Genomic DNA, 22381 nt, shown 5'->3' on the forward strand with positions numbered 1-22381 from the left:
ATAAATAAACATTAAAAAAAATTTTTAAACCGGAATCTCTCTCGGAACCCCCAGAAGGAACACAGCTCTGCTCACGCCTTGAGTTTGGCCCGGTGAGACTTCTGACTTCCAGAACGCTAATAAAACTGTGCTAAGTCACTAAATTTATGGTAATTTGTTACAGCAGCAATAGGAAAGTAACAAGGGTTCCCATTTTCCTCCATCCCCAGCCTCATTGACCTTCATAGTCACCCACTTTCTGTATTCAGCGTGTGTCCTTTGGCCTAAACCGGTAAAAAAGAATTATGTAGAAAGTTGCATGTGCGCTTTTAAAATGCAAGAACTGTACAGAGTATGGCACTGTCCTTCACATGAAAACTTTTGCTCTCCCCCAACCCCGACGCCACGTCGTTATGTGTTACCAGCTTCCCAATACACCTTTCGGCCTATTCACCAAGCACGCCCCTGCGAAGTCCCCGCTGTGCACTTGGAGCCCAGTCCACCGTGGGAGGTGGGGTTGGGATTACTAAGCCTGGAGTCAGAGTTAGTAGGAAACTAGGGCTCAGAGGCCGACGATTGGCAGCCGCGCCTCCCGACTCCCGGGCCGAGGCTGCTTCCCGTAGGTGGCCCTCGTCCCGGCCCCGCCACGACCCAGGCCCCGCAGGTCCGCACGGAGCGGCGACGCCGGCCGGGGCTGCCTCCCGCGCGCGGAGGGGGGAGGGCGGGACCGGCGGGCGCCCGGGCCGGGCCGCGACGCGGTCGAGGAAGTTCAGCGCGGCCCGAGCCGAGCCGGGGCTCCAGGGGGTAGGAGGGGGACGCGGGGCGGCGGCGGGGCCAGGTGCGGCGCGAGGCGCGAGGCGCAGGAGGCGCGGGAGGGGCGGGGACCCCGGCGCCCCGCCCCCTCCGCCCGCGCCCGCGGCTCGCGGCTCGGGTTACCTGCGGCGGGTGGGCGGGGCGGCCTTTCCGGTCTGCGCCGGCCCCCAGCCTCCAGGGCGGCGGAGCCGGGAAGTGGGAGAGGGAGCGAAGGAGGCGGAGACTGCCCGAGCCCGCAGCCCGGCCGGGCTCCGAGGAGAGGGGCTGCATGGAGCGGCCGGCGCGGCTCTGCGGGCTGTGGGCGCTGCTGCTCTGCGCCGGCGGCGGCGGCGGGGGCGCCGCGACCACCGGTGAGTGCGGCCGCGGGCCCGGGGCGGCGGCCGAGGGGGCGGCTGGGGTCGCGGCGGACAGGGGTCGAGGGCTGCGGCGAGGGAGGGCGCCGGGGGGTGGGGGGGGGGGTCCTCACGACGCCCGGCGACCGCAGCCTCCGGCGCCCGGTTTGAGGTTGGGGACCCGGGAGCGACGGGGCGTTCCCGGGTCGCAGGCGGTGGCGGCGGCGGGGCAGGACGACGACTCGCCGCCGTACTTCCCTCGCGCCGTCGGGAAGAGCCCGGCGCCCGGGCGCCGGACGGAAACATGCCCGCGGCGTCGGAGGTCGTCCGGGAGGGGATGAGGGGCCAGGAAGCCGCGCGGACGGCGCCCGAGGCCGGGGCGAGTCGGGGTCGCGCCGGGGCTCCTTGTGAGTGAGGCGGTGGGAGTTGAAGGGAACTCCTGGAGACCCCGGTCCTCGTAGAAAAAAGACGCGAGGGCCCCCGCCTCCACCGGCGTTCAAGAAATCCGTTGGGAAACCGGGAGCAGCATCCGGGTGGATGCCTTTTTGTTTTCTTTACTAACCTTTACGTTTGGAAACGATTGTCGGCTTACAGACGAGTTGCAGAGATACTACAGAGGGGTCGCACGTCGCCCTCACCCCGTGTGGCAACTTTTCGTTAATCGGCCCGGCGGAGTTACACTGTGAAAAGTTGGGGGCTGATGACTTTTTCACGGACAGCTCCTGGCTTGAGCGGCCTTCTGGGCGCGTTGGGTGACCACAGTAGCTCCACATCCGAGAGGTCTTATTACCATATTGACACAAACACCCACAATTTGCTGATTGCATTTCCATCAGTGTGTTGTGCTTTGAAACCCAAGTTGAAACGTTGATTAGGAAATCTTGATGCCCCTTATTGATTCAGTCAACAAAACGTATGCACTCAGCTCCGTGCCAGGGTTCTCGGGGCTGCGGATGCAGCGGTGAGCGAAGTAGACCGAGCCAGCCCCTGCCCTGTACAGCTTCTAGGCTCTTGGCAGAGTCAGAGAGGAGGGAAAAGTAACATATCAGGTGTGTGGGACGGCGCTGAGTACAGTGAAGAAAAACGAAGCTGAGAAGGGGTTTGCCATTATAAACAGGGTGAAGTGGGAAGGCCTTACTTGAAAAGGTGGCATTTAAAGTGGAGGCCGGAGGCAGGTTGGAAGTTTTCGGTTAATAATTATTCAAGCGTCTGCCTTGTTTAGCACTGAGCCGAGCTCTGTAGGTTAGCGGACAACCGTGGAGTGTAGTTCAGTTGGGAACATCGGATTCCCATATCCTGTGGGGAAATGAAATCCAGAGAAGGCAAGGGACTTATTTAGGGTCACCTGTCTCCTTAGTCTCCTGATGTTCATGGTCCTGCTCCAACACCCTGCCTCCTGCAGCCTCCCACACGCACCTGAAACAACAGCTGGCCTTCTAGGCAATACCGGCAACCCCCAACTTAATCAGTTTTGTCTCAGCAGTTCTTTGGTAACTTGGGTTACTTAGAATACAGAAACTTTTTTCCCATTAGAAATATTGATAAAATTGCGGGGCCTCTGGCTGGGCTCCATGAGTGGAGCATGTGACTCTTGATCTCAGGGTTGTGAGTTCAAGCCCCATGCTGGGTATAGAGATGACTTAAAAAAAAAAGAAATATTGATAAAATTTCAATGAGATACGGTGAAGAAAAAAAGAAGCAGGGGACTTGAGTTTTAGTGGTCTGACATTTCCCAGCTGTGGGACTCTGGGTTCATCATTTCCCTTTTCTTGGGTGGCAGCTTTCTCATCTGTAAGTTCTTTTTTTTAATTTAATTGTTTATTTATTTTGAGAGTGAGACAGAGAGTGTGGGCGAGGGGGAGAGAGAGAGAGAGAAAGAAAGAGAATCCCAAGCAGGCTCCGTGCTGTTAACCCAGAGCTCGACACAGGGCTCAATCGCACGAACCATGAGATCGCAGCCTGGGCCAGTATCAAGAGTCAGATGCTCAGGGTGCCTGGGTGGCTCAGTCAGTTAAGCATCTGACTTCGGCTCAGGCCATGATCTCATGGTTCGTGGGTTCGAGCCCCGCGTCGGGTTCTGTGCTGGCAGCTCAGAGCCTGGAGCCTGCGTTGGATTCTGTGTCTCCCTCTCTCTCTGTCCCACCCCTGCTCACACTCTGTCTCTGTCTCTCTCAAGAATAAATAAACATTAAAAAAAATTTTTTTAAAAGAGTTGGACGCTCAACCAACTGAGCCACCCAGGTGCCTCGCCTGTAAGTTCTAAGGGCTCTTCCGGCTCTAATCGTCTGTGTTCATAAAATGATTAGGTTACAAGCTTAATTTAGTCTGCTTAGTCCACATGGTGGCATGTCTTAATAACAACAACTAGCATTTATATACTGTTTAATATTCTTTATGCCAGGCAGCGTTCCGAGTCTTCCATTTGTGTTGTTTCATTTAATCTTTACACAAAACCTATCCTATAGGTGCTGCCGTTAGTCCCATTTTGGATATAAGGTCGCTGGGCACAGTGAGGCTAAGAGTCTTGCTTCAAGCCTTGTGGGTGGTAGAGTGGAGCTAGGTGTCCAATCTGGGCAGCCTGACTCCAGAGGTCATGCCCTGACCCCTGTATTCAGTGCCTCCCTCTGTAGAAGGGAGGGGGAGTCCTTGGCTGGGAGAGGAGCTGGCCACCTCCCAGAGTAGCAGGTAGGATTGGTTGGGACCCATGAACAGATGGACAGGTCATTTGTTTTGAAGTGATTGATCGTATATTGGAGACTCGCTTTCTAATTGCCAGACCGTGTGGTCCAAATAATAAGCACTGTCGGCGTTCAGAAGAGGGGAAGCTGTGAGGACTGGTAGTTGTGGGGAAGAGGTAAAACTTGAGCTAGACCTTCAGGATGGGTGGAATTTGAGTAGGTGGAGAAGTTCTTCCCAGTCAGGGCAGAATAGCCAGAGTAGAGACCCAGAAATGAGGGTGAGACGGTGCTCCCTTGTGGGCAGCAAGCAGCCCGGCTTGGCAGGAGGGTGTGTTGGCAAAGTCAGTCCAGGCAGAAGAGTTTCATTTGCCCATGAAGGCCTGGAGTGGGGCACAGCGTGAGGGAAATGACACCAGAGGAGAAGCAAGCAGGGAGACTTGACCGGGTGACAGGACTCGCTGGAGCGTAAAGCTGTGCAGGACTCTAGGGTTGAAGTTGTCCACCAGAAAGATGTGTTGTGGGGGCGCCCGTGTGGTTCAGTCGGTTAAGCGTCTGACTCTTGATTTCGGCTCAGGTCATGATCTCACAGTTTGCAAGTTCGAGCCCCGTGTCGGGCTCTGTGCTGACAGCACGAAGCCTGCTCGGGATTTGCTCTCTCCTTCTCTCTGCTCCTCCCCTGCTCATGCGCTCTCTCTCTCTCTCTCTGTCTCTGTCTCTCTCTCTCAAAATAAAGAAATAAGATTTAAACAAAAAGAAAGAAAGAAAGATGCGTGGTGAATGCCTCCTGTCCAGGGCCATGACTTACTGGTGTCAGCCTGTCTCGCAGGCCCAGAAGAGCACATTGGTATGATTGGGATGATTAAAAGAGATGTTGCAAGAGAAAATGGACAGACGTTGATGACTGAGTAGATGTAAGGGAAGGAGGCGGTGACTCATATATGACTGTTGTGATTTCCTTAACTTTTCCCGAAATATGCAGGCCTCTGCCATCTCCTGTGATTGAATAGGAGAGGGCAAAAACTATTATCTAAGCAACATGCCCTATTAGAGCATTGACCGTCTCAGTTTCTAAGTAGAATGGAATCTTGTGCGAGGTGACCGTACAGACTCTCTTGAGGGTTGAAGTTTAGTTGGGGGTAGCTACTTGAGTCCCTCCTTCCCATTCCCCTTTCTGAAGCCAGTGATCAACCTCTGAGGAACGGTTGGAATTAAATGCCCGTTCTGTCTTACAGGCGGTGGGCACGTATCCCTTTCACAGACAGCCAAAGCAACTATTTATTTTTTTAAGTTTAATCATTTTTGAAAGAGAGAGAGACAGAGTGTGAGCAGGGGAGGGGCAGAGAGAGAGAGGGAGACACGGCATCTGAAGCAGGCTCCAGGCTCTGAGCTGTCAGCACAGAGCCTGACGCGGGGCTCCAACTCATGAACCACGAGATCATGACCTGAGCCGAAGTGAGATGCTTAACCGGGTGAGCCATCCAGGCGCCCCCCAAAGCAGCTATTTTATTTTATTTTATTTTATTTTATTTTATTTTATTTTATTTTATTATTTTATTTATTTTAGAGAGAGAGAGAGAGCATCAGTGGGGGGAGAGGGCCACAGGGAAGGAGAATGAATCTTAAGCAGGCTCCACGCTCATTGCGGAGCCCGCGGGGCTCGATCCCACGACCCCGGGATCATGACCTGAGCTGAAATCAAGAGTCGGACACTTAACCAACTGAGCCACCCAGGCGCCTTCCAAAGCACCTGTTTAGAACTGTTTTGTTTCTTCAAAAAGAGAGCAAGTAGATTGCTAACGTTTATATAGCACTTGCCCTGTGCCAGGCTCCGTTCTGAGCATTTTATCTGTATTAACTCATTTCATCCTCAAAATTGCCCTTTTGTGATAGGTCATTCTTGATCATCCTCATGCTATAGGTGAGAAACCTGGAGCACAGAGAGGTTAAGGAACTTGCCAGCCAGTCTGTAGCAGAGCTGGGATGGGAACTCAGGCAGTCTGGCTCCAGAGTCCATGCTCATAATCCTACGCTGTACTGAAATTATATCATGTCTTACATATGAGGAGCTATTAGAGATCTGTACGAGAAGTACAGTCACCGGTTATTTACGTACATATCTCCATGTGTTATACCTACATACACATGTATCTATATATATCTAAATGTTCGGAGATTGTATTTTAAGTTTCAGGATGACTGAGAGCGTGTGTGTGTGTGTGTGTGTGTGTGTGTGTGTGTGTGTGTGTTTAAAGTATAGGAAGTGGAAAAACCTCAAGAGAAATGGAAGGAACCATTAGGGAGAAAAAAAAGGGATGGCAGATAGCCACAAGTAGCCTAAAATGCAAACCAATTAGAAGATTTGACTAAAGGACACTTAACAGATGGGGGGAAAAATAAACCCATCTGAGAGATTGGAAATAGTGCAGGCTATTATTGTTCTATTAAAATACTGAGGTTAAAAAACAGATTTCTTTTAAAAGTTTATTGATTTATTTCGAGAGAGACAGCACGAGTGGGGTAGAGGCAGAGAGAGAGGGAGACAGAGAATCCCCAGCAGGGTCCGTGCTGCCAGTGCAGAGCCTGATGTGGGGCTCAAACCCACGAAACCACAAGATCATGACCTGAGCCAAAACCAAGAGTCGGGCGCTTAACCAACTGAGGCACCCTGGCACCCCCAAAAATAGATTCTAAAAGGTCTTAAATTGCCTTGAAAATTGAGGTGTGATTTATTACATTACCATAAATAGGTAATATTTTTTATTATCGGGGCTTTAATGTTTGCGTGGGAGTAGGAAGGTAGGGCGTCAGGAAGTTTTGCTGCCGGGTGTTTCTGGAAAGTGCGGAATATGGCAGATAAGCCTAGAGTAGATCGTAGTCTTCGGGAGGAACGAAGTTCTTATTAGAGGCTCTAGAGCTGACAAATGATTTGTCTTCACGGGTGCTGATGTGGCGTTAGAAAGGCCAAAATGAAACCGCTGTATACGCCCGTAGTTGCTTAGAATCCTGACGCCAGCACTGTTGCCTGAGCCGTCGATGCTTCCGGACGCTAGCTGGGTTTTAACTCAGTGCAGTGGGAATTTTCTGCCTCCGCTGGTCCTGCCGCGGGCTGGGCTGCGCGTCCCCACACTTGGGCCTTTTGGTCACCCTTGCGGGAAACACTGATGGTAGCAGAGTCGGGAAAGGGAATGAATATCCAGAGTCCAGAGCCTTTGGGGAAATGCCAGCTACGTAGTGCCTGTGGGGCTGATGTTTGGGGACCAAAGGAATCTTTTGTTCAGTTGAAGAGGAAGGTAATGGCATAAAGTATTTACGGATTATGTAAGAGGCCCAGTGCACTCCAGTGTGTTGGCATAGAGTATAAAATAGAGCTCTGTGGATTGGTAAATTAAAGACAACGGTATCCCATAAGCAATCAATAAGGACTGAGTTTGCAACTTGGGGCAATTTGGGAGGATTTATTTATTTATTTGTTTTATTATTTTTTAAAGGTTTATTTTATTTTGTGTGTGTGAGAGAGAGAACGCACGCGAGTGCAAGTGGGGAAGGGGCAGAGAGAGAGAGAGAGAGAGAGAGGGGGGGAGAGAGAGAGAGAATCCCACGCAGACTCTTCACCACCAGTGCGGAGCGGAGCCCGATGTGGGGCTCGAACCCACGAACCGGGAGATCATGACCTGAGCTGAAGCTAGACGCTTAACTGACTGAGCCATCCACACACCCCGGGATTGTTTTTTCTTTAATGAATTTAATGAACTTTATTTTGGAATAATTTTCAATTTATAGAAAAGTGGCGAAGGTAGAAGAGAGGTTCTGTCATCCGGTTCCCGGGGGGTGATTTTGGTAGTCCTGGTCTCAGAAGCTCTCGGCAAAGTTTGAAATGGTGTTTCCTTTCCCCCACTCTATGTCTTTCCCTGTTTTTGGCAGAAGCTTTAAAACTCTTTTCCCTGGTGATAGAGCTGGGTCCAAAACGATAGAGTCACTAAGTATTTGGTGGAGGCAGTGGTGGGTTTTCTCCAAATGAAACACATTTTTAAGATACTGGTTCAGTTTCCCTCTCTTCTTCCCTCTTCAGATTAGTCAGAGCTACAGTCCCAGCTGTTTAGTGTCAGACCTCAGAGGAATGACAGGCACTGTTAAATCTTTCTCAGTACTTCTTTGGAAAAGTTATAAAAACAGTTCCCGGGTCACGTTAGCAAGCACGATTAAAGACACGCTGCTGAGACCCACCCGCGGAGCTGCCGAGATTGACGTGTCTGCACTGAGTGAGCTGTAGATCCCGAGCAGAGGGAGCCCCGAATTCCTGCAGGAGGAAAACAGAAATTTCAGGCCGCACTCTTCCCTGTGTCCACACTAAAGCAAGTAGTTAAGAACGTGGCCCTGGAGCCACACTTCCTGGGTTGTATCCCAGCTCTGCCATTGACGAGCTAGGGGACATGGGGCAAGTGACTCAGTGTGCTTGACCTCGGTCACTTCATCTTCAAGATGAGGCTCCTCGTCCCTGTCTCGTAAGGTGGTCGTGAGGATTCGGTGCATTAGTATGTGGAGAGGACTTAGAACGGTGCCTGGCTCGATACCCGGGAGCTGTTGTTCTCTCAGTCATCCTATTCTTGGCCTCTAGGACTTGGAGGAATGGATCAAATGACCCACTAAAAACCCTGGCCAGTGCTGATAAATGTACTCCTTGTGCTTCATTTGAACAGAAACCCAGCCGCCTGTGACAAATTTGAGCGTTTCTGTTGAAAACCTCTGCACGGTCATCTGGACATGGGACCCTCCTGAGGGAGCCAGCCCGAATTGCACCTTACGGTATTTTAGTCATTTTGACAACAAACAGGATAAGGTAAGTTTTCTGGAAGGTATTGCATTGATGAGGCAAAGTGAGCACTTTGAACCGGAGCCAAGAATAAACTGAATTCTAACCTCACTTCAAAGTGGGAATTTTTGTCTTGGGTTGCGTCTAAATTTTACCTGGGAAAATGACTGTTGAAAAAAATCGAGCGTTTGAACATTTGAAAATGTTGGCTCATTATTTGATAATGAAACGCAGTGAGATACTCTGTTGGGAAATACTAGGTATCTTTATCTACTGGGCTCTCAACAAATCATGGCGTTAGCATTTCGTCCTGTGTTCCTGCCTGCATGTATATAACGCTTCCAGTTTCTCAGGGAGTTTTCCCATTTACCGTCTTGCTAATGACACGCACGCAGGTATGTAAGAACTATGTGACACAAAAGTAATTGGCCATATGGAAAGTGAAAAACTAAGACATCAGTGGCAGGTAGGGTTGGCTAGGTTTCCCGATGCCTGAGGAAAAATGAGGGGAACTTTCAGCCTTTCCAGTCAGATGTAGTCAACTGATATAAGTGAATTTTTGTTAACAAGATTGGATAATTTTCAGATTCTTTACGGTAGTCTTGTCCAGTGGAATTTTCTCTTGGGCCCTATCGTCTTGTAGCCCCTTCTAACTGACAGATTCTTCAAAGCATCAGATCAGCTGTTCAAAACTATTTTGTATCTTTATACCTTCTTTCAGTGAGGGGAGAGGTCAGGGGTGGTTGGGGTTGAATTTGTCAGGGACTATGACAAAGCTGAATGGGAGAAGTTGTTACTAGTGACGGTGCTCTGGATCAGCGAACCGTGGAATCATCATGTTCATGCAGCCTGGCAGCAGGGGGAGTCAGGAGAACTAGGCTGTAGTTGGTGGCCACTCAGCGATCCCTGTGGCCTGGGGGAAGTTCTTGAACCTCTCTGAGCCTTAGTTTCCTGCTGTGTAAAGTGTGGCTCTACTCTCTTCTCTGGCTTTCTGGGACATGGAAAATCATGTATGTGAAAGCTTAATAAAGCAAGGATGAAACAGGCTCTTCCTCTTGAGGGAAACTTACTAATCTGACTTTCTTCCCCCTTTTCTGCTGGGGTGTTAATTACGGGTTAGGTGTTCATTGATAGAGAATTGAGGCTACTCAGGGTATTTGCTTTTTTTTTTTTTTTTTAGAGAGAGAGAAAAGTCTTTAAGCAGGCTCCATGCCTAGCGTGGAGCCTGACGTGGGGCTCCACCTCAAGACCGTGAGATCGTGACCCTGAGATCATGACCGGAGCCGAAATCCAGAATCGGATGCTTAACCGACTGAGCCACCCAGGCACCCCAGAAATATTTGCATTTTAAGAGGTCCTCTGGGTGGCTCAGTCGGATGAACGTCCCACTCTTGATTTCAGCTCAGGTCATGTTCCCAGGGTCATGGGCTCGAGCCCCAGGACGGACTCCATGCTGAGCATGGAGCCTGACTAGGGTTCTCTCCGTCTGTCCCTCTGTCCCTCTCCCCCACTTACACACACACTCTAACATTAAAAAAAAAGAGGTCCTCTAGGCCCGAATAGACATTTTTTCCAAAGAAGACATCCAGATGGCCAACAGACACATGAAAAGATGCTCAACATCACTCATCGTCAGGGAATGCAAATCAAAACCACAGTTGGATCTATTGCTTCATACTTGTCAGGATGGCTAGTGTCAAAAGGACAAGAAATATCTGGGTGCCTGGCTGGCTCAGTGAGTAGAGCATGCGACTCTTGGTCTCAGGGTTCTAAGTTTGAGCCCCACATTGGGTGTAGCACTTACTTAAAGACAAAATCTTAAAAAAAAAAAAAAAAAAAAAAAAAAAAAAGGACCAGAAATATCAAGTGTTGGTGACGATGTGGAGAGAAGGGAACCCTCCTGCACTGTTGGTGGGGCTGTAAATTCTGGAAAACGATATGGAGGTTCCTCAAGAAATTAAAACTAGGGGCAGGGGATTAAGCCGTACAAGCTTTCGGTTTTAAAATAAATAAGCCATGACGGCAAAGACCACGGCGTAGGGAAGACAGCCAACAATAGTCTAAGAAGTTTGTGCGGTGACAGATGGTGACCAGACCTACCGTCAGGGGGACCGCTGAGTAAGGGACATAAATGTCGCATCCCTGTTTTGCGCACCCGAAACTAGTATGTCAACTATACTTCAATGAAAAAAAAGAAAAAAAGAAAAAAAAAGCAAGCCGACAAAAAGGAGATGCCCTCAATGCAGAAGTTGAGCTCAGGAGTTGAGTTCCCCTTCCGCTCTGTCGGCTTCCTCTTGTTCCTAAGGAGGGGCCATCAGGCATTTGGATTCTTAGGGGCAACTCTCAGTACTTCAGGCCCTGCGAAATCACAGAAGAGACCTTATTTAAGGGCTTCGCCTAAGTATCGCGTTGAAGCCGAGGGGAGGTCACCTTGTCTTCTAACAGGTCCACGTTCATTAGCCAGCCAAGCACACTCGAGGGTCGGTCGCGTAGACACGGTGGTATCGTAGCCTGGAAATGGGGCCGACTCCACAGGAGAGATACAGAAACTGAGACTTGAAAGCGACCGTAGGAAGCAGTGGAATCAGAGAGGATTGGGTTTGATGGTGTGTCTCTTCCCCTGTCAAGGCGTGTGACCCTGGGCAGGTCACTTAACCTCCCCGAGCCTTCATTTCCTTGTTTGTAAAATGCCGGGGTGGGACCCACCCGACGTCAGCGGCGCGTGCATTGGAGGAGAGGATGTTCGCAATGCACCTGGCCCCGAGCTCATGTTCCATAATCGTCCCTTTTCTTCTTCTTTTTCTTGTTACGTCGAATCACATGAAATTGTTGCTTTTATAGGTCATATGGTTCAACCTAACATCACCCTCCATTTTGCCCCTGGGGAGACCAGACGGAAACCATGAAGAGTGACCTCTGCCTGAGGCCTGCTCATTTATATTCCAGCCACCTGACCTCTGACCGTTGGTGCTGTCAGTGCCACAGTTGTGAGAAACACGGATTATCTCTTCTAATCAATGATGGGAGATATCCCATGTGACCTTTTGAAGTGTTTCAGTCCTGAGGCTGAGAACGAGTGGCAGGAGCGGTTTCCCTTTCCCCTTCCCATCCTTTGGACAAAGCATTAAGATCATCAGATTGTCTGGTATACGCTTTGAAGCAGATCGCAGTAGTGGCTTTAGGATAGTTTGTACATGTTAGGGGGGCTTGTGAGACCGTCTAGAGGTCTTCCGTTGCTAAATGAGATAAACCCTTGAGGTCACTTTCAGTCTTCAGATTGGAGGGCCATGAACACAAGAGACAGGGATTCATATACGATTTTTGTTTTTTTAAATACAAGATGAGTTTTAAGTGGCTGCCCTCCACCATTGTTGTAGCAATATCTCCTAGTTTCCCAGTCTGGTGAGTCGAAGAAGGATCTGGCATCAGGTTTTGTTTTTGTTTTTTTGGCTGGTTGTTGTTAAAAGAACGTTGATTTATGTGCTTTGGCATCAGATTAGGTATCTTTCATCACCAAGAGACAGGCAAGTCTCACTAGGTGAATAAATTAAAGAGCTGTTGTGCCATCCAGGCATCCAGAGAGGCAAAAGCCGAGGCCGGCGTGCTTTTCCTACTGAGAAAGGAATCTGGAATTGGGAAAGGTGTGATCCGGCCAAATGAACGTTGGTCCTGAGGGGGAGGGATCATTTCAGGACTCTGGCCTTGGATTTTGATAAATTTTCAAAGGAGCCCAGATTCCCTGAGGGGTGGAGCCTCGTGTCATACAGCAGCTACCCGTGGAATGAGTCACCGCAGCCAGCCGAAAGTCACGTGGGAGCCATCGCACGTACCTCATCAAGATCTGCTGGAAGGGGTTTAGTTCCTTGTCTGATAAAGGTGTGCTGGACTTGGCGGTCGTTGGCAGTTGGGGTTTCTACTTCTTTCGTGCCAATTGCATATTAACTTACCTTGAGCTACATGGGACTGGTGCTTGGTGAGACTGGGAGGTGGGTGACATTTGCGTCCCGGGGCCTTCGCGCCTCCCTGCCCACGGTCCCGGGGCCGGTCTCCGCTTTCACGGGCTGAGAGCCCCCACCTCCTCGGCACGCAGGCCACTCTCGAGGGCCGATTCCTTCCTTTGCCGTGAGAGCTCTCTCGGGGGAAAAAAAAAAAAATTCCAGAAAGCTTTGTGCTGGCATAACCGGCGTGTTCCATCCCTGTAGGCAGCACCGCCATAGAAAGCCAAATGGTGAGTCGGTTCCTTGTGAAGGATCAGAAATGAGTTGTGAAAATGTATTTGGCTAAGAGCGGCTGGAGGTCCCACTGCAGAAAGGCAGAGCTTTGCCGGTGGCACAGAATTAGTGTCCGTGGAGCTAGATCCCCCCCAGAACCTTCTGCCGGCCAGAAGGTTGCTCATACACCTTTCTTTTTCTTTGTTTCCTCGGGGCTGACCAGGTAAGTCCCTTTTCAGAGTGCTGTTGTGCCTGGGCCTAAAGCTCTTCAGTCTCTGATGTGATGTTTTTCCTGTCTTTGTTGCTGTGATTCATTAATTGTTGATGTACTAGCTCCCTCTCAGAGGGCACCCTTAATGTCCTGCTTTCGGGGGTATCTCACAGTTGTCCTTACACTCAGCTGGCAGCCGGCCTCTGAAATGGCAGAGCAGCTCTTTAGGACGGCAGACAGAGGCAGCCGTGACAAAGTTTTCACTTCAGGGCCGGCAGCACGTATATGAAAGGAAATGCTATCTCCAACTTGAGTCAGAAACTATTGCAAAACAGGAAGCTCCTTGGAGCCCTGATTAAAAGCAGCTTCAGAATTATTCCAACTCTGTCAGTTTGGGAAATGTTAATTTCCTAAAGAGCCCTCTAATCTCCTCATTCTAAATCCTAACCACCAGATTTGTGATTTACATCTGTATGCTGTCAGGAATGGTCATCTACTCTTCAGAATAAGGGTGTGGTTCTCTGAACAACCCTTGACATTTCTGTGCGTGTGTGAGGTAGTCACAATGGTCAGACATGGGGCACCGGGGTGGCTCAGTCGGTTAAACGTCCGACTTCGGCTCAGGTCACGATCTCACGGTCTGTGGGTTCGTGCTCCGTGTCTGGCTCTGTGCTGACCGCTCAGAGCCTGGAGCCTGTTTCGGATTCTGTGTCTCCCTCTCTCTCTGCCCCTCCTCCGCTCACGCTCTGTCTCTGTCTCTGCCTCTCTCTCAAAAATAAATAAGATTTTTTAAAAATGGCCAAACAGTGCAGGAAGATGTTTAATGAAAAGTCTCTCTGTGGTCCCCAGGCCCTCCTTTACTTCCTGCCCTCAGAGGTGACCAGAGTCACTGGATTCTTAAAGCAGTTTTTCACCTTGATCTTGATCATGATACTGCATCTGGTTAGGAATGGAATATTGATCATCTTATCGTGTTTCCTTTAAAGTTGCTTTTAGACAGTTGATGTGTTAGCATAGTAGGTTTATAGGTAAATGTCATAATGTTTGTACATTTAAAATGTAGGAAAATTGTCTTTTATCTGTACTGGGGTTTCTCAGCCGTGGCACTGCTGAGATTTGGTGCAGGATAATTCTTTGTCGTAAGGGGAGGGAAGGCTGTCTTGTGCCTTGTACCATGTTGAGCAGCATCCTTGGCCGCTGCCTACTAGACGCCACTGGCAGCCCCCTCCTACGTTCCGGTGACCAAAAATATTCTTAGACTTTATCAAAAGTCCTCCGGGGGGGGGGGGGCGGGGCGGGGGAAGCAAAATCATCCCAGGTTGAGAGTCACTGTTTTATGCCATCCGATAACTTTCCATTTTTTTTTTACACATTTGAACATGCCAGTGTTTTATTAGCTGAGTGTATTTCTGTGTATTTGCTACAGTAATGCCTTTTTAAAACTTCCTAACCTTAGAAAATTGCTCCTGAAACCCATCGTTCAAAAGAAGTGCCCCTGAACGAGAGGATTTGTCTGCAAGTGGGATCCCAGTGTGGCACCAATGAAAGTGACAATCCTAGCATTTTGGTGGAAAAATGCACCCCGCCCCCTGAAGGTAACAGCTGAAAGCACTGTTTGGTGGTATTTAGAGCATAAATCCAAATTATCCATATGCTCATGTTCGGTGTTCATTAATTCATTCAATTTTCAGATACTTGCTGAGTCTGATAAGCTCCAGGCATTGTACTAGGTGCTGACAACACAATGATAAATATGAGGATGTCCCTGCTTTTGAAGTGCTCACAACTTGAGTAAATGCCTAGTAGTTACACAGCACTTAATAATTTGGAATACGGGTATGTCTGGGTGGCTCAGTCAGTTGAGCATCTGGCTTCGGCTCAGGCCACGATCTCATGGTTCGTGAGTTCGAGCCCTGCATTGGGCTCGTTGCTGTCAGCACAGAGCTCACTTTGGATCCTCTGTCCCCCTCTCTCTCTGCCCCTCCCACCCCTCTCAAAAATAAGTAATTTGGAATGTGATATACACACATATACACCCCTCCCCTAAATTAAGCCTCATAAGCTTGTTGTGTTTTTTTTATTTATTTATTTATTTTTTTTTGGTAGGGAGAGCGAGCCTGCAAGTAGGCGAGGAACAGAGGGAGAGGGAGAGAGAGAATCTTAAGCAGGTTCCATGCCCAGCGTGGAGACTGAAGCGGGGCTCAGTCTCACAACCGTGAGATCATGACCTGGGCTGAAATCGAGTCAGATGCTTAACCGACTGAGTCACCCAGGAGCCCCAGCTTGTCTTGTGATGTGAGCAAGTTACCCGGGACCCATTCCATGAGGAAGAGGGGAACTGAGTGAGTTGCCCTAGGTCTTTAGATTACAGGTCCAGTACCTTTAAAAAGCCAAAATACTGTCTTCCTCTTTAGAAAGATTAGCTTGATAAACGGGACATATTTGGGGAAAGGTGTTAGAAAAGGAAAAGGGGCCCGCGGGCCCTGCTCCAGTTCAAGACCAGCCCTGGGCACAGCTGTCACGTAGTCAGGTCGGTCATTGGCCCTCAGTTCCCTTCCCGCCCATCACCCAGATTCTTCTGGCTCTTGGCTCGCACGGAGGGAGGGGTGTATACTGATTAAGAGCAGGGCTGCCAGAGAGCAGATGTCCAAGCTGAAGTCTCAGCTCTGCCAACCAGTAGCCGTGTGACCTTCAGCAGGTCACTTAGCCCCTCCCGCCTTCACTTTCCTCATCTGTAAAATGGGGATGATGACAGTACTTCCTGCCAGGACCGTTGAAAGGCTGATGTAAGTCACTCGAGGTGAGGTAGTTAGAATAGGGCCTGGCAAGAGCAAATCCTGTGTATGTACTATCTATTAATGTCATGTTGCCCCTTGTTTGGAGGGTTCCCTCTCCCACCACCAGACCTTAGCGCTATGTGGCCTGGTCTCCAGACCATCCTCTCTGCCTGCCTTGCACCGATCAAAAGTATATGAAGTCGTCTTTGTAAAAGGATAAAATTCAGTACTGCCATGAGGCTGGGAACATGGTTTAAAACAACTTAGCTCCCCTTTTCTCATTTCTTTGGGAGTTTAAGGAATAATCTGAAAAAGCCTACATCGTATTGTGCCAGTAAAACAGTTGATGACGGCTCAGTCCAGTACCCCTTCAAGAATCCTGAGGGATAGCAAGTTTGCATTTTAAACAGAGGCATTTAACTTGGTGACATGATGCCGTAACTCCAAAGGCTTTATAAAGGTCGAGATTTCAGATGATAAAGACGATAGGGCTCGTAAAGTCATAATCCACAGCAAACAACTACCAAGAGTGATGTTACGCTTAACTTTTCCCCGCGTTGCTTCAGGAGGACTGCTTGTTTAGTCTTTAAAACAAGATGTGTTAGTAGGGGTCAAAAGACAGGAAGGTGAATGGTGACTCGGTAGACTTGTTTTCTTGAAAGACAGGTAGGTATATATGGGTCGTTTGTATTTTCACTTTCATTTAGGAATTCCGTACTCACTTCCTACGATTGAAACACTATTTGACCTTTAGACTCTCTCTCCAGTTAGGGCTACAAAGTTAGGGTCCCGCAGGGATGGTAAAGCTATTTCCTCGGTATCTGGAGGTGAGAGAGAGAGTTTTGAGCGAGTCAGATTTGGGTTTTCTCCATCCTGGGTGCCTTGTGGGTAAAATGGCATGAGAGATTAGGGATTGGCTTTCTGGGAAGACACTCTCACCGTCCCCCATGCCCCAGAGGGATTGGCAGGTTTGACTGGCAGGGAAAGAAGGAGCCTAAACCCTTGGCTGGATATTGCAGGTGATCCTGAGTCTGCTGTGACTGAGCTGCAGTGTGTTTGGCACAACCTGAGCTACATGAAGTGTACTTGGCTCCCTGGAAGGAACACAAGTCCCGACACCAACTATACTCTCTACTACTGGTGAGTGTGCGCAGGAGACTTGCGGGGGAAGAATGGATTGCTTTTGTTTGGCGAGCACTGGGCTCTAACCTAATTAAAAACCGAAACTGAGGGGCGCCTGGGTGGCTCAGTCGGTCGAGCGTCCGACTCTTGATCTCGGCCCACATCACGATCTCACGGTTCGTGAGTTCGAGCCCCACGTCGGGCTCTGTGCTGACAACACACAGTCTGCTTGGGATTCTCTCTCTCTCTCTCTCTCTCTCTCTCTCTCTCTGTATCCGTCTCTCTCTGTCTCTCTGCATCCCTCTCTTGCCCCTCCCCCATTTGTACTCTGTCTCTCCCAAAATAAATACATAAACATTTAAAACAAACAAAAAACCAAAACTGAAAAAGAACAACCTGTTTTTTTGGCTTTATTTATCATTGTTTTTAATTGAGGTATAATTAACATACAATGTTCTATTAGCTTCAGGTGTACAACACAGTGATTCAACAATCACATCTTCTTTTTAAAAAAATTTTTTTTAAATGTTTATTTATTTTTGAGACAGAGAGAGACAGAGCATGAACGGGGGAGGGGCAGAGAGAGAGAGAGACACAGAATCCGAAGCAGGCTCCAGGCTCTGAGCTGTCAGCACAGAGCCCGACGCGGGGCTCGAACTCGCGGACCGTGAGATCACGACCTGAGCCGAAGTCAGACGCTTAACCGACTGAGCCACCCAGGCGCCCCAACAATCACATCTTCTTTATCGCTATTCTTTTCACAAACCCAAGAGGGGGGCAGTATGCTTCAGTAGAAAATGCATCTGCTTTTGGTGTCTACTTTCTAAAAATATCTTTAAAAATTGTAGTTCCCTAGGATGTTGCAAAAAAATGCACAGGGAGATCCCAGTGTACCGTTTATCTGTCTGTAACCAGAATGCAATATCAAAACCAGAAAGTTGCTGTGGGTACGATCCACCCACCTAATTCAAAGTTCACCTGTGTCACATGCAACCGTGTGTGTGTGTGTGTGTGTGTAGTCCTATGCAATTTTATCACATGTGTAAATATAGAATAGTTCCATAACCACAAGGATCCCCTGAGTTGCCATTTTATAGCCATACCCTACTCCTTTCTGCACCCCCTCACCCTGCATTACTTTCCCCCAATCTCTGACCTCTGGCAGCTACTAATCTGTTCTCTATCTCTATAATTTTGTCATTTCAAGAATGTTACTGGAATAGAGGCGCCTGGGTGGCTCAGTTGGTTGGACGTCCAACTCTTGGTTTTGGCTCAGCTCATGATCTCACGGTTTGTGAGACCGAGCTCCATGTCGGGCTCTGTGCTGAAAGTGTGGAGCCTGCTTGAGATTCTCTTTCCCTCTGTCTCTCTCTGCTCCTCCCCCGCTCATTCTTTCTCTCTCAAAATAAATAAATAAACATTAAAAAAAGAGAATGTTACTGGAATAGACTCTTAGAGCATATGACTGTTTGAGGGTGACTTTTTTTTTAAAACTCTGCATAATACCCTTGAGGTCTCTCCAAATTGTTTTGTGTATCAATAGTTCATTTTTTAAAATTTCATGGTATGGAGGTACCAATTTGTTTAAACATTTATTCCTTGAAGGATATCTCCATCGTTTCTAATTTTTTGCAGTTATGAATAAAGCTGCTATAAATTCTCATGCTCAGGTTTTTATGTGAACACAACTTTTTGTATCTCTGGAATAAATGCCCAAGAGTGCAATTGCTGGGTCATATGGTAATTACATATTTGGTGTTATAAAAAACTGCCAAACTATTTTCTAGAGTGGCTGTACCAGTTTACATTCCTACCAGCAATGTGCGAATGATGGGTGTCTACCTTTCAAAAGGAAAATGATATCATGCCCAGGGATAAAAAATAGGTTGGCTCAACACCTGAAACTAATGTAACATTGTATGTCAAGTATACGTCGATAAAAAAAAATTAAGGAAGCAATAAGAAAACAACCATTTTTTGTTTGTTTTTGTCTTTAAAATTTTTTTTTTAACATTTACTTATTTTTGAGACAGAGAGAGACAGAACATGAATGGGGGAGGGTCAGAGAGAGGGAGATACAGAATCCGAAGCAGGCTCCAGGCCCTGAGCTGTCAGCACAGAGCCCGACGCGGGGCTTGAACTCGCGGACCGCGAGACCATGACCTGAGCCGAAGTCGGCCGCTTAACCGACTGAGCCACCCAGGCGCCCCTGTTTTTGTCTTTAGAGAGAGGGTGTGAGTGGTGGGGGAGAGGGGCAGAGAACAAAAGGGAGAATCTTAAGCTGGCTCCACACTCGGCGTGGAGCCGGACCCAGGCCTGATCCCACAGCCAGGAGCGGAAATCAAGAGTCGGACGCTCAACTGACTGAACCACCCAGGTGCCCGGAAAACAGCTATAAAAAAAAAGTAGGTTAGCTCCCCCAAAATAACTTCTATCTGAAGTTTGTGAGCACATCTGCAAAATTTGTTAAATTTCTAAATTCAACTTTACGCATTTCCTTTCCTTTAGAGCCTAGAATTATTAGTAGCAGAACAAGGCAGAAAGGACCAGGTTGAACAGTTCAGTCCAATAAAACTTTATTTGGCACACATTGTGGCTACAGCACTGAATAGGCAGCGGAGATAAGAAACGTGGCTCTTTGCTCGTGAAGTTTGAGATGTGGAGGGGGAGACATCACCTGGCGCAGTTACGTGTATAAAAATATGTGTATGATGAAGGCTAGCGGAGGCACAAACTCATTTTAGAAGCTAGTGTGGACCTTGGGGTGGCAGCGGGGCAAGGCTGGGGGGGCTTTGTGAAGGGGGTGGACTGCACAGATGGTGGGGGGCTCTCCGGGGCCGGGCTCTGGGGAGGAGTGTTCAGGAAGGGGTGTGTTTAGTCACTGTGATACCAGGCTACGGACGCCTGAGATCTTGCATTGGCTGTGTGCTCGCCACATGGCACTGTCCCCCTTTCGGTCCTTCATTCAGACTGCTTCTGACACAATGGGGTGTGGAGGGCCGTGTCCGGGACTTCTGAAACTATAGCATAAACACGGGGCTGGCTCCCGGAACGTCCATTTGGCCCGATGACTTGATGAGAACTGTTTTTGGTATCTCCGGGCACGCTGTGTCTCGTGGACTAGAATGTAGAAAATCACAGGACCGTTGGGCCAGGACCTTCCAGGGAGGCCCCGGGGATTTGCATTCACCTCCCCCCTCCCCACCCCCGCCGGCTCACAGGGCACTCCTGACAGCGTTGAGAAGCACTGCATGTGAGGCCAGATGGCACTGACACGGTGCGGTTCAGTCTTGAGGGTGTCTTTCTTTCCTCCGAGATCAACAGTTCTCGCGTGAGGCATTGTAGTTTTCCTTGCCCACTTGTGGCACTCGTTTCTGCTTTCATCAAAGCCTGGCAGCGGCGGCCCGGTGGCTTTGCCATAAGGCCCATACTCCTCAGCACTACGGACAAAGCCCTTTCTGACCGCGCTCCTTCCGCCTGTCTGGCCTCAGCCTCCTCTCCCCTGCGCACCTCCAGCCTCTTGCATCCTGCCTGCCGGCCTGGGCCGAGCTCCTTTCGGTTCCTCAAACAGACCCTTCAGACACTCCAGCACAACGGGGGAAGCACCCTGCGTCGCCTCCCAGCCCAGCCCTTGTCCTTTCCCCTCTGCTTTGCCCTAATCTCAGCTCACACACCGCTTCCTTCACAGAAAGCCTCCCTTGGCCTTCGAAGTCTAGATACGTGCCGGGTCGTCATGTCCCACGGTACCTTGCATTTTCCTGCGACATAGAACTCAGCGCAATGTGTTGTCACTTCCTGTTTACTTATCTCCCTTGAGAGCGGCTGTGTTTTGTTACCCTCAGTGGCTGACACATGGCAGGTGCTCCAGAAATAAGTTTTAAATGCGTGGTACCATCCAAGGAAGCTTAGAGAACATTTGGGATTGGCAGGAGGACTTAGGACGGGTAAGCAACTCCAGGAGCATTTTAGTTCAGGAGTTAAAAGAGACAAGCATTGAGTAGATTGGACTCCCCAAAGACTTGCTAGTGAAGGGGTCAGAGAACTAAGCCTGCAGGGCACCTGGGTGGCTCAGTCGGTTAAGCATCCAACTCTTGATCTCAACTTCAGGTCTTGATCTCAGGGTTGTGAATTTAAGCCCTGCATTAGGCTCCATGCATGGGAGAAAGAAAAAAGAAAAGAAAAGAAAAGAGAAAGAGAGAGAGAGAAAGAAAGAAAGGAAGGAAAGAGAGAAAGAAAAGGAAAGAAAGAAAGGAAAGAAGGAAGGAAAGAAAGATAGGAAAGAAACAAAGAAAAGGAAGGAAAGAAAGAAAGGAAAGGAAGGAAGGAAGGAAAGAAAGAAAGGAAAGAAAGAAAGAAAGAAAAGAAAAGAAAGAAAAAAGAAAGAAAGACTGCCTCTGACAATGTTGCAGTGCAGTCTGGGGAGAGCTGTTACCACAGTCTTAGAAGTTGGCAGCATCCTTGTGTTTCTTATGCTGTTAACTCCTTGCTTTCCCAGGAGTTGTTATGGGAAAAATCACAAGGAAAACCTTAAAAGAGTCTGTGTCTATAGAAGGTTCAGAGGAAGGAAGGAAAAGTCTTAAAGCTGTATCTCATTCCATGGCCGACTGTGCAGGAAAGTAACTGGGATATAGGAGTCAAGGTGTGCTAGAGGTTAACAGAGGCCACATCCTAGGGGTTCTTTTTTCTTTAAGGTTTTTTTTTTTTTAAGTTTATTTATTTATTTTGAGAGAGAGCAGTGGAGGGGCAGAAAGAGAGAAGGAGAGAGAGAGAGGAATCCCAAGTGGGCTCCTCGCTGCCAGTGCAGAGCCCGACCTAGGGCTCGAACTCATGAAACTGAGATCGTGACCTCAGCCGAAAGGAAGAGTCGGACGCTTAACCGACTGAGCCACCCAGGCGCCCCTGTCCTGGGAGTTCCTATGAGAGGAAGAGCGGGAAGTGCCTTGAGGCATGCACTGGCACAAAACAAGTCGTCTTGCAGACTGCAAAACCAGCACCCCCTCTGGGTGAATAAATGACAAAAAATTGGGCCCACCAATTTTGAAAAAGCATTCTTCTTCCTCTGGGTTGAAGTGTTTCCCTTCCTCTGGGCCGATGCAGCATCTTGCCAAAGCCGGCAGCAGAGAGTGCTTGGGCTGGCTCTCAGCCCTCAGTTGCCACCTCTGTGCAGAGTATAATCTACAACCCTAGGAGGTGGCTCAGGAAACCATCTGAAGAGAGTGGTGGTTGACTGGTACCTGAGGGGACAGGTATACCACAGGGATACCACTCTTGTTATACGTATTCCCACCATGGGTCATCAGAGTGGACTCCTTCTCCAGGATATGTGACCTGTGCTAACACAGAAGCCACAACTCACCTGGGACTATTTACATATCAATTTAAATTAATTAAAGACCCGTCGAATGAAAACTTCGTTGCTCAGTCTTACTAGTCAGTTTCCCACGTGGC

The 22381-nt window shown here is 49.0% G+C and overlaps 1 protein-coding gene across 2 annotated transcripts in view; it reads left to right on the forward strand.

Annotated features, from left to right (window-relative positions):
- Positions 1 to 919: 919 nt before the first annotated feature.
- The window catches only part of IL13RA1 (interleukin 13 receptor subunit alpha 1), an 81211-nt gene continuing 59749 nt past the window's right edge, over positions 920 to 22381 (forward strand). Inside the window, exons 1-4 of one of the 2 annotated variants that reach the window (XR_008289827.1) lie at positions 920 to 1142; positions 8500 to 8639; positions 14491 to 14629; positions 16831 to 16951. Coding sequence is in view for 1 of the 2 variants with exons in the window: in XM_027054220.2 (XP_026910021.1) it covers positions 1061 to 1142; positions 8500 to 8639; positions 14491 to 14629; positions 16831 to 16951 (482 nt within the window). In the remaining variant the exon portion in view is untranslated. The remainder of the gene's footprint in view (positions 1143 to 8499; positions 8640 to 14490; positions 14630 to 16830; positions 16952 to 22381) is intronic. The other variant, XM_027054220.2, reaches the window with a different exon arrangement.

This window comes from Acinonyx jubatus, chromosome X (assembly GCF_027475565.1).
Source record: "Acinonyx jubatus isolate Ajub_Pintada_27869175 chromosome X, VMU_Ajub_asm_v1.0, whole genome shotgun sequence".
In the NCBI taxonomy this organism is placed as follows: Eukaryota; Metazoa; Chordata; class Mammalia; order Carnivora; family Felidae; genus Acinonyx; species Acinonyx jubatus.